The following is a 15,000-nucleotide window of genomic DNA, read 5'->3' on the forward strand; positions in this document are numbered from 1 at the left end:
ATATATATATATAAACCTTAAATACGCAAATATGAAACATACATTGCAACACTCATCTTATTGACCTTGACCGATTGTACCTGAAAATGGAGGACGATTGGGAGGCAACATTCTTATATCATTGCCTTTGTTTACCTGCACATTTCACCTTGATATGCATTGCATAAGCTGGATTTACAAGACTCTTTCGTTTCATCTGAAAAACAAGACGCAAATCCTACTGAATATAAAAGAAACTAGAAGTGTTTCCTTACCGATTCATTTTGTAGGTCACTTTCGTTTGGTGGGACGAAGAGGAGAGATAGCCGCCTCTGCCAGACGGGTTCCTCGCTATCACCTGTAAAAGTATTATTATAAGTTGAAAGTAGGTCTACTGTATAATTTATATATTGTAGGCCTATAGTATATTGTAGTTCTATATGATTTTATGTTGTATGTTATAAAGAAGAGCCTTAAAATCCCATCCTCTTTATCACCTATTACACCATCGTTATAATTCGAATGTGGGTCTACAATATACTGTATATACTGTAGGCCTACTGTATATTGTAGGTCTATATGATTTTATGTTGTATGTTATAAAGAAGAGCCTTAAAATCCCATCCCCCTCCTGTAAAAGCATCATTATAAGTAGGTCTACAATATACTGTATATACTGCAGGCCTACTGTATATTTTGAAACCTTTAAACCTCTAAATGAATAACCTTTAATCAGTACAATTCAAATGCTAGATTAATCAAAATATATTAATGGGATTTTTTCTAATTGGACTGATAATTATATATAAAAATTTTTGGTGTCATGTCAGAAATAAGTTTTAAGAGAACCTTTAAGACTGTTGTGGGAAAAGTATAAGTAATAATAATAATAATAATAATAATAATAATAATAATAATAATAATAAAACTCCCTTACTTTACACAGACTGTAAGAATGCTCTATACCTACAGCTTGTATAAACTTTATCATTATATTAATTCAGATAAATGTAGACACAAAAGACTTGAAAAATTACCGCCCAATAAAATTACTCTCATTAATATTAAGAATATTTCCAACCGTTTGGATCTGGAAGTTTTACGTTTCTAAAATACCCTCTGTGAAGTGAAATTTCTGTTTTTTAGCCTTAACCAGTGACAATAACCATGCTAGAAGTTTCATTCCAGCTGTTACCAAGTTGTGGAATGATCTTCCTAATCGGGTAGTTGAATCAGTGGAACTTCAAAAGTTCAAACTTGCAGTAAATGTTTTCATATTGAACAGGCTAACATAAGTCTTTCTCTAATTTATACATGAAATGTTTTAATGTTATTGTTATAAGATATTTTATTTTAATTGCTCATTACTTCTTATATGGTTTATTTATTTCCCTATTTTATTTGAATTGTTCATAACTTCTTATATAGTTTATTTATTTCTGTATTTTCTTTCCTCACTGGGTTATTCTTCCCTGTTGGAGCCCTTGGGCTTAATATCATCTTGCTTTTTCAACTATAGTCCATTTCTTTTAGCGAGTCATATTTGCACCGACTCGCAGGGGTGCCCTTTTAGCTCGGAAAAGTTTCCTGATCTCTGATTGGTTGGACAAGATAATTCTAACCAATCAGCGACCAGGAAACTTTTCCGAGCTAGAAGGGCACCGTTGCGAGTCTGTGCAAATATGACTCGCTAAAACAAATGGACTATAGGGTCGTAGCTTAGCTAGTAATAATAATAATAATAATATAACATGATATTCTGAATGGTTAGAAATATTGATGCTAAAACACTTTATAAATCATCAAAGGTCAATGTCCAAAGTTAGAAGGTGTTTTATGTTAGAATATTTCAAAAGCATCTTCATGCAACCAAATCGGTCAGGTTTCAGTAATAAAATGGTGTACAGTCTAGTAAATAATACTTTTTTATATAAACTAGGCATAGTATTCATAGTCCAATGACATCGTGCTAAGCTTAACCTAGATATTGCAAATATAACATTCAAATTGTCTAAAACCCTGACAGTAGTATTAGAAGTATTATTATTATTAATATTACAAGCTAACCTTTAACCCTAGTTGGAAAAGCAGGATTCTATAAGCCCAAGGGCTCTAATAGGGAAAAATAGCCTAGTGAGGAAAGGAAACAAGGAAATAGATAAACTATAAGAGAAGTAATAAATCAAAATAAAATATTTTAAGAACAGTAACAACATTAAATTAGGTCTTTCGTATATAAACTATAAAAGCTTCATAGAGAAATAAGATAAACCAGCGTGCCTGAGTTTACCATTATTATTATTATTATTATTATTATTATTATTATTATTATTATTATTACCTGCTAAGCAGAAACCGTAGTTGGAAAAGCAGGATGCTATAATCCCAAGGGGCTCCAACAGGGAAAATATCCCAGTGAGGAAAGGAAAAAAGGAAAGATAAAATATTTTAAGAAGAGTAACAACATTGAAATAAATATCTCCTATATAAACTATATAAACTTTATCAAAACAAAGTAAAGAGAAATTAGATAGGATAGTGTGCCCGAGTGTACCCTTAAGCAAGTAATAGTAATAAGATAAATCTAAGGATCTTACTTTTAGGCGGTGGAGTCAATGTCATAGGTTCCTTCCTGCCTCTTCTCCTGGATAAAGGATTTGGCTCCGCGGCTTTGCTCTTCTGAGCAGCAGCAACAGAAGGAAGTGCTGGACGAAGGGTATCAGGTGGTTTTGTGGTCACCTTGAATATATGCCCACCCTCGCCTACTACAGGCTTGGGTATGATGCTGCTCCTCCTGAGTGGCACAGGAGAGTCGTTCTCATCCTGAGTGAAGTTAGGATAGGAATGTATGGGAGCGGTCGGCTTATGGATCTTGGGAGCTTCTAGAACGGTGGTTTTCCTGCTCGGTGAAATCTTCACCGACTCGGCTCTAGCCATAGGCGGACTGAGGCCGTTTGGGCATTCGTTATATCCTGAACTGTTTGTCGTGACGGAGGACAGGCTCTCGATGGATGGATGGATTGAGAGCGGTCTGTTGATCGAAGGAGAGCTGACGGAGGACGGCACGGCATCGGATATCGGGGATAATTGCCGGATTGAGTCGACGCTCTTTGTTATGGGATTCTTTTGAGGATGGACGGGGGCGACTGGCGAAGGGCCTTTCCCTTTGCAGTCGAGCTGTTGTGCGCTGGTGCTTCCTGACGTGGCTACGATGCGAGGTCTCGGGGCTGTGAGACCAGTTAGGATTTCCACGGAGGATGACCTTTTCAGTTTATCCGATGAGGTCAATCTTTTCAGAATGGATCCTTTTCCTCCTTCTCCTCCCCCTCTTGGGGATCGGCTGTCTGCCATGCTTTTCTGGAAGAGACAAGAGCTATTAATTTTCTCTATTTATGTAGGAAGGATTAAGAATGATAAAGACCTTATGTGTATATGTGTAGTAAATTCAAAGGACGGAAGAACCTTTCAATTATTCCTCCTGCATGTGTAATGTATACAATGTAAAATAACCAAAATGAACCAAAATATCTAAAAGAATGCCTGAATAAACTAGAAGTAGAAACAAGTGTTAACACAAGACACATGAGTGACAAACCTATGCTATCTAAACCAAGAACAAATAGTAAATTTGGTGAAAGGGCTTTTAGCTACTGTGCGCCTAGACATTATAATAAACTGCCAACTGAAATGAAGGACCTAAAGGGAGCAACTGAATTTAAGAAGAAACTAAAGACATTACTTTTCACAAGATCATATGATTTGGAAGATGCTACAATCAAAGAATTGTATAAGTTATAATGAAAATGTTTCGTTAGATGATTAATATGGACCCGCCCGAGAAGTAGTTCACTCGACTTCAATGGAGGGTTGGATTTAAACCCAAAACAAGTAAAATGTATTAATAATTCAGAAAAAACAGTATACCTATATTGACACTAATACTAATCCTATGAAGTCATTAATGTCAACCAACTTTTGAAAAATATCTTTCACCTTTAAGGCTTGCTATGATTCTGACTCATCTCTAAATGGTATAAAAAGATTTAGTGCAATGTCATAATTATTAAAAAAGAAGAATATGTGGTCATTTTCATTCCTCATCACCGGTATAGTTGATTCTTTAAAGTGATGTCTCAGGATAGAAGAAATAGTTATATTTATTACGTTATCTGCAGTAGAAAAAATGCAATTATTTCCACTAAACTTATTTCCATTGCTATATTTCTCGTAATTAAATTCGCTTCGAGAAGTTGTAGTAGCTAAGTTCAACTTCTTCCTTTATATATATATATATATATATATATATATATATATATATATATATATATATATATGTATATATATATATATATATATATATATATATATATATATATATATATATATATATATATATAAAATGTGTGCGTGGGTATGTGAGAGAAAAAGGGTCTATTACTAGAAAAATATTTTCACAAGTCATGGCACTCCTAAATGGACAATGATCTCACTGCAGAAAATAAAATTTTATATATTTTTCTGTATGGCGCCTCTGGCATACAGTATTTATTGTAATGTATGTATATACTGTATGTATATATATATATACATATATACATATATATGTATATATACACTGTATATATGTGTATATATACAGTATATATATACATACATATATATATATATATATATATATATATATATATATATATATATATATATACATATATATGTATATATACACTGTATATATATGTATATATACAGTATATATATACATACATATATATATATATATATATATATATATATATATATATATATAAATATGTGTGTGTATATATGCGTGCGTATGTGATATAAATAATCTTCAACTATATATATATATTATATATATATATATATATATATATATATATATATATATATATATATATATATATATATATATTGCGTGAGTATATGATAATAAAGAAAACTATCTTTTACACCAAGATAAATATTTTTTTTTTCCTACATCAGGAAGTCGTTGCTGAATTACTAGAACATCCAATTTCCTGTCTCCATCCCAGAGCAATGTCTGACTTTATGATTTAGAAGACGCCAAAAAAAAAAAAAGGTGCCAATTGAAACCGGGGTTTATTAAGATGGAAACTTGCTCGAAAAAGTTTTCTGATCGCTGATTGGTGGGAGGTATTCGGTCGAACAAAAATACTTCCGACCAATCAGCTATTAGGAAACTTTTTCGAGCTAAAAGGGCACCCGTGTGAGTCGGTGCAAATCTGCCTCGCTAAAAGATTTTTAAGTAATTTGGTTCTTCTACTACGTCTTTAAAGGTTGCTCATGAATGGCAGAAGCAAGAGACAGTGACAATGCCCTAGAGACTAACCATACATATGATCAGTCCACAATCCCCCTCTCCATCCAAGTTAGGACCAGAGAGGGGCAGGCAATGGCTGCTGATGCCTCAGTAGGTAGACCTATAAGCTCCGACAAAGTCATATCCTTAACTTACAAGGATGGCGAGATAGCGGACACTACGAGAAACTATCGAGCTTGAGCGAGACTCGAACCCCAGTCCGGCAGATCGCTATGCAAGGACGTATCCAATAGGCCACCACGACCCAAATTAGTCTATTGATTTTAAAAGTTTAAAGGTTTAAAGGCCGCTCATGAATGGCAGAGGCAAGGGACAATGACATTGCCCCTATCAAGCAGGACAATGCTCTAGAGACTGACCATATATATATATGTGTATATATATATGTGATCAGCGCCCAAGCCCTCTCTCCACCCAAGCTAGGACCAAGGAGGGCCAGGCAATGGCTGCTGGTGACTGAGCAGATAGACATATAGGCTCCCCCAAACCTCCCATCCTTAGGTCACATGGATGGTGAGGTTGCAGCCATCAAAGAAACTACCGAGTTTGAGCGGGACTCGAACCCCAGTCTGCCGTTCACCAGTCAATGACGTTACCACATCGGCCACTATCTTTGAGAGAGTATCCCATATTGTATCTCCTCCTCCTTCTTCTTCTTCTTCTTCTTCAGAATAGTTTTGTGTCCTGTATTTCAGAGAACATCCGGAAATACTAACCTTATAAAGCCTTGATCCCCTTTTACGGCAATTCCTAGCAGCTAAGCTAGACCTGGGGTTTTACGTCAGATAATCATAACTTCAGGAAATAAAGTAAATCTCTTTTAATAAGACAACTTTTTGCATGGATGTAGACCGACAAGAAAGCGTGTCTTGAAGGATCACGGCCTCTTTAAATGGGGTTATTATTATTATTATTATTATTATTATTATTATTATTATTATTATTATTATTATTATTACTTGCTAAGCTACAACCCTAGTTGGAAAAGCAGGATGCTATAAGCCCAGGGGCCCCAACAGGGAAAAATAGCCCAGTGATGAAAAGAAACAAGGAAATATGAAATATTTTAAGAACAGTAACAGAATAAATATTTCCTATATAAAGTATAACACTTTAACAAAACAAGAGGAAGAGAAATTAGATAAAATAGTGTGCCGGAGTGTACCGTCGAGCAAGAGAACTCTAATCCAAGACAGTGGAAAACCATGGTACAGAGGTTTGGGCACTACCCAAGACTAGAGAACAAAGGTTTGATTTTGGGTGTCCTTCTCCTAGAAGAGGTGCTTACCATAGGTAAAAGTCTCTTCTACCCTACCCAAGAGGAAAGTAGCTACTGAACAATTACAGTGCAGTAACCCCTTGAGTGAAGAAGAATTGTTTGGTAATCTCAGTGTTATCAGGTGTATGAGGACAGAGGAGAATCTGTAAAGAATATGCCAGACTATTCGGTATATGTGTAGGCAAAGGTAAAATGAACCGTAACCAGAGAGAAGGATCCATGTAGTACTGTCTGACCAGTCAAAGGACCCCATACCTCTGTAGCGGTAGTATCACAACGGGTGGCTGGTGTTTCCGCAAGTAAAGCAAAAGGCAGGGAATTTTGAATGTTAATTATATAACGATAGTCAGTTCTTTCTTCCGCCAGTAAATATCACTTGGCAAGGACTTTCAATGTTGGAATCAGCAGTCGTAAGCGCATCTCATCACTTCCTCTGAACTTTTTTTTTTTTCTTTTCACTTAAGGTCCAACAACTTCCTTATTTTATTTCTTCTTATTCTTCTCATTATCATTACTAAATTTATTCTCAGTTTAAGGTATGTATCTATACCAAAACAAAAACTGAAAATTAATTTCATAAAGAAGCTACACTTAAAAATTTGCCGTAATAAACGGTAAAAATCCTGGAATAAATGTTCTTTCAATGTTGGAATCAGCAGTCGTAAGCCCATCTCATCACTTCCTCTGAACTTTTTTTTTTTTCACTTAAAGTCCAACTTTTTTTTTTTTCTCCAATTCTTATTCTTCTCATTGTCATTACTGAATTTATAATCAGTTTAAGGTATGTATATATTCCAAACCAAAAACGGAAATTAAATCTCATAAAGAAGCTACACTTAAAAATTTGCCGTAAAAAACGGTTAAAATCCTAGAATAAATGTTGCTAGGCCTTTACCGTTTTAAAAACGGATATATTGACGTAAAGGAATGATATTACAGTCAGCAAACCATAATAGATAATAAACAAAGTAGGGTGAAAATTACAGTAGCCTGTATTTACTGAAATACAGCTGAGAACCGTATATTTTTACGGAGAATTTCCGATTAAAATTACGATTTTTAACAGTGGACCATAGAATAGAATAGTCATAAATAAAACCATAGAATACGACCGAACAGAAAAATACAGTGGTAACGTGTTTGCCTCGCATTCGCGTGGCAAGAGATCGATCCCCGCCCAGGGCCGTGAGTTTAAGCTGTTTATTGGGGAGGCCACTGCTGTGGTAGGGCACCACAGTGGGGGGTTGGGCTTGCCCGACTGACGTTCTGGTGAGCATCTATTCTGATGGAACTGGAACTGAAACCAGACACCTTTAACCTTTAACCTTTAATTAAAAGAGATAACACGAGCGTTTATAAAACGGGAAGTAATAGGAAAACAAGTAAATATGATTAAGTAACTTTGTCATCCTACCTTTCATATTTCTTCCTGTGTCCCAAGATTTTTATAGTGGGTTTTGATTGGCTGAAGACACTTTTCACCCGTTTTGATTGGCTGAAGACACTCTTTTCAGCCGTTTTGATTGGCTGATGACACTTTTCAGATGGCATGTTTTGATTGGCTGAAGACACCCTTTTCAGCCGTTTTGATTGGCTGAAGACACACTTTTCAGCCTTTTTGATCGGCTGATGACACTTTTCAGATGGCATGTTTTGATTGGCTGAAGACACTCTTTTTAGCCTTTTTGATTGGCTGATGACACTCTTGACAGCTGTTTTTATTGGCTATTGACACTTTTCAGATGGCACGTTTTGATTGTCTGAAGACAATCTTTTCAGCTGTTTTGATTGGCTGAAGACACTTTTCAGTCGTTTTGGCTGGCTGAAGACACTTTTCAGTCGTCGTTTTGATTGGCTGAAGACACTTTTCAGCCGTTTTGATTGGCTGAAGACAATCTTTTCAGCTGTTTTGATTGGCTGAAGACACTTTTCAACCGTTTTTGGCTGGCTGAAGACACTTTTCAGTCGTCGTTTTGATTGGCTGAAGACACTTTTCAGCCGTTTTGATTGGCTGAAGACACTTTTCAGCCGTTTTGATTGGCTGAAGACACTCTTTTCAGCACTAACAAAATAATCACACATGGAAGGGGTTTCACTCGCAGCACAAGAGATTAGCCTCGCCGTATCTTCAAGTTTATTTCTATATAATCCGAGAGAAAAATGTGAACTCAGGAACGCCACTATCGACTATTTGCAAATCATCATGAAGGGAAACGTGGAATGCTCTTCGTCTTGAGGCTTATAGCATACAGTGACTATTTTTAAAGTGTAAGGATGCCCGAAAAACTTTAAATGAATCGATTTGTAAGGAATGGCTGTAACGTTAACTACCTTTAAATAATTTGCCAGGGTATGTATTCCCCCCTTGTCTGTTTCTTAGTTTATTTAATTGTTTGTTTGTGAGCAACTTTTCATAACAACTAATTTTGACCAAACGTTGCACGAAGCCAGAATCAGAGAAATAAATGTGGTGTCGAACACATTCCGATGGTGTAAACACAAACACGTTTCTGGTGTATATACAAATGCAAAAACGTTTCTAGTGTATACGCAAACACGTATCTAGTGTGTACACAAACGCAAAGACGTTTCTATTGTATACACAAACGCAGACGTTTCTATTATATACACAAACGCAAACACGTTTCTCTTGTATACACAAACACGTTTATAGTGTATACACAAACGCAAAGACGTTTCTATTGCATACACAAACACGTTTATAGTGTATACACAAACGCAAAGACTTTTCTATTGCATACACAAACACGTTTATAGTATATACACAAACACGTTTCTAGTATATACGCAAACACGTATCTAGTGTATACACAAACGCAAAGACGTTTCTATTGTATACACAAACGCAAAGACGTTTCTATTGTATACACAAACACGTTTATAGTGCATACACAAACGCAAAGACGTTTCTATTGTATACACAAACACGTTTATAGTGTATACACAAACGCAAAGACGTTTCTATTGTATACACAAACATGTTTATAGTGTATACACAAACCCAAAGACGTTTCTATTGTATACACAAACGCAAAGACATTTCTAGTGTGTATACAAACGCAAAAACGTTTATAGTGTATACACAAACAGAAATACGTTTGTAGTATATACGCAAACGCAAAGACGTTTCCAGTGTATACACAAACAAAAACATTTGTAATGTATACACAAACGCATAAACGTTTATAATGTATACACAAACAGAAAAACGTATGTAGACTATGCACAAACAGAAAAAAAGTTTATAGTGTATAAACAAAGGCAAAGTCGTTTCTACTTTCTAGTGTATACACAAAGGCAAAAACGTTTCTACTTTCTAGTGTATACACAAAGGCAATAATGTTTCTACTTTTTAGTGTTTACACAAAGGCAAAGTGTTTACACATAGGAAAAAATGTTTCTACTTTCTAGTGTTTACACAAAGACAAAGTGTTTACACATAGACAAAAATGTTTCTACTTTCTAGTGTTTACACAAAGACAAAGTGTTTACACATAGGCAAAAATGTTTCTACTTTCTAGTGTTTACACAAAGGCAAAGTGTTTACACATAGACAAAAATGTTTCTACTTTCTAGTGTATACACCAACGCAAAAGCGGTTCTACTTTCTAGTGTATAAACAAAAGCAAAAAACCTTTCTACTTTCTAGTGTATACACCAACGCAAAAACGTTTCTACTTTCTAGTGTATAGACAAAGGCAAAAACCTTTCTACTTTCTAGTGTATACACAAACTCAAAAACGTTTTTACTTTCTAGTGTATACACAAAGGCAAAAACGTTTCTACTTTCTAGTGTATAGACAAAGGCAAAAACCTTTCTACTTTCTAGTGTATACACAAACCCAAAAACGTTTCTAGTGTATACACAAAGGCAAAAACGTTTCTACTTTCTAGTGTATAGACAAAGGCAAAAACCTTTCTACTTTCTAGTGTATACACAAAGGCAAAAACGTTTCTACTTTCTAGTGTATACACAAGCGCAAAAACGTTTCTACTTTCTAGTGTATACACAAAGGCAAAAATGTTTCTACTTTCTATTGTATACACAAGCGCAAAAGCGGTTCTACTTTCTAGTTTATAAACAAACGCAAAAACATTTCTACTTTCTAGTGTATAGACAAACACGTGTCACTCGCAGTTTTTTACCTGCGACAACGTTTGGAAAAACCAAAGGTATTCGAATCCCTGCCGTGACCCTTTAGGCCACGTACTTGAATCAAGATCAGAGAAAACAGGAGGAAATGGACAAGCTCGCCAACTAACCTTTGACTGAAAGGTCAATTGTCATGAAAGTAAACAGAGTTGGCAGAAGAGTTCCGAATCATGTTCCGTATTGAAGTTTGCTAAACATTCATGTCTCATAGAATAGTTTGCTAAACATTCATGTTTCATAGAATAGTTTACTAAACATTCATGTCTCATAGAATAGTTTGCTAAACATTCATGTCTCATAGAATAGTTTGCTAAACATTCATGTTTCATAGAATAGTTTACTCAACATTCATGTTTCCTAGAATAGTTTCATAGAATAGTTTGCTAAACATTCATGTTAGAAGAGTTTAAAAGTTTAAAGGCCGCTCATGAATGGCATGGGCAAGGGGCAGTGATATTGCCCTAACAAGCAGGACAATACCTTTGAGACTGACCATATAAACATATGATCAGCGCCCAAGGCCCCTCTCCACCCAAGCTAGTGCCAAGGAGAGCCAGGCAATGGCTGCTGATGACTGAGGAGATAGACCTATAGGCTCCCCCCAAACCCCCCCCCCCAATCCTTAGCTCACAAGAATGGTGAAGTTGCAGCGACCAAAGAAAATAACGAGTTTGAGCGGACTCGAACCCTAGTCTGGCGTTCACCAGTCAGGGACGCTACCACATTCATGTTTAGGTGTATAGAAAATGAAATATAATTAACGATCTTTTAAGAACGATAAATAAGAGGGTAAGGAACTCTTTAGGAACTAATTATGACAGGCGTTTGGTAATTATTTCCGGGTCTTTCATTCCTCAATGTGTCTCGCTGAAATAATTATCTCATAGGTCCGACAGGTGATGACAATTGCCTCTCCAGAACCATAAGTCCATCTTGTTCCTTTTGAAACTTTAAAACGTAAAATTGACTTTTGAGGTCTATAATCTAATTGATCTACGATCAATTTTCTCTTAGATTAAACTTGTAGACTTTTGTAAAATGTAGTTCTAAGAAGTACAATGGGATATTTAGGAGTTGCTTGTATCCTGCTCCGGAGCAGAGCCCTCGTATTTATATGTGACTTATGCCCCATTGCAGTTTTGTCATAGATAAAACCTCTAAGACTTTTGTAAAATCTGTTTCAAAGAAGTACAATGGGATCTTTAGGAGTTGCATGTATCCTACCCCGGAGCAGAGCCCTCGTATGTACAGTCACTCATATAACTTTGTGGATGTCCGGGTGTTTGAGAGAGATTTCCATTTCACCCCCCTTCTGGACGACAGGTGTCTGAGAGCGCGAAACCGAGTTGATTATTTGACCGGTTTTGCGCTCCCAGGCACCTGTCGTCCAGAAAGGGGGAAGATGGAAATTTTTCCCAAACTCCCGGACATCCACGAACTTATATGAGTGACTGTACCTGTATAATGTGACTTGTCTGCCACTACCTGGCTTCCTACATTGTTGTTCCCGTGACTGGAAAAACTGGACCTTACCAGAAAGAGGAAGAGGAAGAGGAAGGAAAGTTCTTCGGTCCTGAGAGGATAAAGTTATCTTGCCAGATTCCGGTAATAAATGACATTCCTTGTAACATCCACCTTTTGAATTACCGTACAACGTTAGTGGAAATTATTATTCATCAGGCATCACTTTTTGGCACCTTGAGAAAGTGGTGCTTGGCGTTTTGTTTACATATTTCGTGCGCCATTTTGTAAAACAGGATGTAATTTTAAGTGATAAATAGAATTAAAACCGCTTATATTAATGTTACCATATCTAAGTCAAGATTACTGAGTATTTGTATCAAGGGTAGAAGAGACTCTTTAGCTATGGTAAGCAACTCTTCTAGGAGAAGGACACTCCAAAATCAACCCATTGTTCTCTAGTTTTGGGTAGTGTCATAGCCTCTGTACCATGGTCTTCCACTGTCTTGGGGTAGAGCTCTCTTGCTTGAGGGTACACTCGGGCATACTATTCTATCTTGTTTCTCTTCCTCTTGTTGTCTTGAAGTTTTTATAGTTTATATATGAAAGGTTTATTTTAGTGCTTTTACTGTTTTGAAAATGTTTTATTATAATTGTTTATTGCTTCTCTTGTAGTTTATTTATTTCATTATTTCCTTTCCTCACTGGGCTATTTTTCCCTGTTGGAGCCCTTGGGCTTATAGCATCCTACTTTTCATACTAGGGTTGTAGCTTAGCTAATAATAATAATAATAATAATAATAATAATAATAATAATAATAATAATAATATAAAGCCAATACTATTTATGAGATAAAATTAACATAAAACTAATACTATTTATAAGATAAAAAGATAAATGTAACATGAAAACAAATACTTAAATAGATAAGATCTACTCCAAAGTAGGTTCTCAAAATTTTGAATTATCAAAAGGAGAGATAACACAGAGATCGAGTTAAGAGATGGGGATTATCACAAGAAATAATTCACTCTTTTTGATAGCATGATAACGCTTATCTCGTCTTAAAGAATGACCTAATTTAGACGTTAAATGAAGGCATGAATTGTGAAAGTTCGGAGATTAGAGTGTTATTTGCAAATGAATAATTATTAATTTGTTTCTGATACAAATAAATTTTTACTTAATGGTGAAGTATCATTAACGCTGAAGAAATTTAGTATATGCATACATACGTATACATACATTTATGTATGTCAGTATACAATTTTATGAATATTTGAGATCAGGGAAACACAAATATAGCCTGTGCATATGAGAGAGAGAGAGAGAGAGAGAGAGAGAGAGAGAGAGAGATAGAGAGAGGAGAGAGAGAGAGGAGAGAGAGAGAGAGAGAGAGAGAGAGAGAGAGAGAGAGAGAGAGATCAACATTTACAATAATTTCATATTTGAAAACATGAAAATACAGAGAGAGAGAGAGAGAGAGAGAGAGAGAGGAAGGAGAGAGAGAGAGAGGAGAGAGAGAGAGAGAGAGAGAGAGAGAGAGAAATAGATAAGATGTCACGAACATTAACAACAATTTTATGAATATTTGAAAACAGGAAAAGACAAATATAACCTATCCATACAAGAGAGAGAGAGAGAGAGAGAGAGAGAGAGAGAGAGAGAGAGAGAGAGAGAGAGAGAGAGAGAGAGAGCATCAACATTTACAGCATAATGAAAAGATCCACTGATGAAGTTCCTCTCTCTCGCTCTCTCTCTCTCTCCTCTCTCTCTCTCTCTCTCTCTCTCTCTCTCTCCTCTCTCTTCTCTCTCTCTCTCCTTGGCAGACTCGGGTGAGGTTGTCAAGGTCAACCTTAAAGATCTTTGCCTGAAGCCGTAGAGAGAGAGAGAGAGAGAGAGAGAGAGAGAGAGAGAGAGAGAGAGAGAGAGAGAGGAGAGAGAGAGAGAGCACTATATCGTCCGATTAACAAACAGGGTTTAAGGTTTAAAGAGATAGCAAAAGACAGTGACAATGCTCTAGGAACTGACCATATATCCATATGATCAGCGTCCAAGCCCACTTTCCACCCAAGCTAGGACCAGGGAGGGCCAGACAATTGGTCCTAATGACTACGCTTCCTTTTCTTTTCTTTGCCATTTTTACTTCTTTGGATTTCCAAGGGTAATCGCCATTCTTAATCGGTTTTATGGATTTGCGTGATTTTCAATATATTATTATTATTATTATTATTATTATTATTATTATTATTATTTTTATTGCTATTATTATTATTAATATTGTTATTATAATTATTTTTATTATTATTATTATTATTACTATTATTATTATTATTACTACTACTACTACTACTACTACTACTACTACTACTACTACTAGCTAATTTACAACCCTAGTTAGAAAAGCAGCTAGATGCTATAGCCCCAATGGCTTCAGCAGGGAAAAATAGCCCGGTGAGGAAAGGAAATAAGGAAATAAACTACAAGCGAAGCACTGAATATTTGATCTAAAATATTTTTAGAACAACAACCTAAAAATATATCTGTTATATATAAACTATAAGGAGAGTCTTATGTCAGCCTGTTCAACACAAACACACTTGCTACATGTTTGAACTTCTGAAGTTCCACTGATTTAACAGCCTGATTCAATGCGTTTTCATATTTAAAGAGTTCCCTAAAAGACTGCAATGGAAAATTGCATCTTCTCTTTATATAAGAACTCTAAATTGAACAGTGAGATT

At 35.7% G+C, this 15,000-nt stretch overlaps 1 protein-coding gene across 3 annotated transcripts in view; it reads right to left on the reverse strand.

Annotated features, from left to right (window-relative positions):
- LOC137650194 (uncharacterized) overlaps positions 1-15,000 on the reverse strand; it is a 103,864-nt gene that overhangs the window by 64,871 nt on the left and 23,993 nt on the right. For all 3 annotated transcript variants that reach the window (XM_068383372.1, XM_068383373.1, XM_068383371.1), the window contains exons 2-3: positions 2,577-3,336; positions 255-337 (exon numbers count right to left, since the gene is read on the reverse strand). In XM_068383372.1, the coding sequence (XP_068239473.1) occupies positions 255-337; positions 2,577-3,330 (837 nt within the window). In that variant the 5' untranslated portion in view covers positions 3,331-3,336. The remainder of the gene's footprint in view (positions 1-254; positions 338-2,576; positions 3,337-15,000) is intronic.

The sequence above is a fragment of the Palaemon carinicauda genome, chromosome 11 (genome assembly GCF_036898095.1).
Source record: "Palaemon carinicauda isolate YSFRI2023 chromosome 11, ASM3689809v2, whole genome shotgun sequence".
NCBI classification, from domain to species: domain Eukaryota; kingdom Metazoa; phylum Arthropoda; class Malacostraca; order Decapoda; family Palaemonidae; genus Palaemon; species Palaemon carinicauda.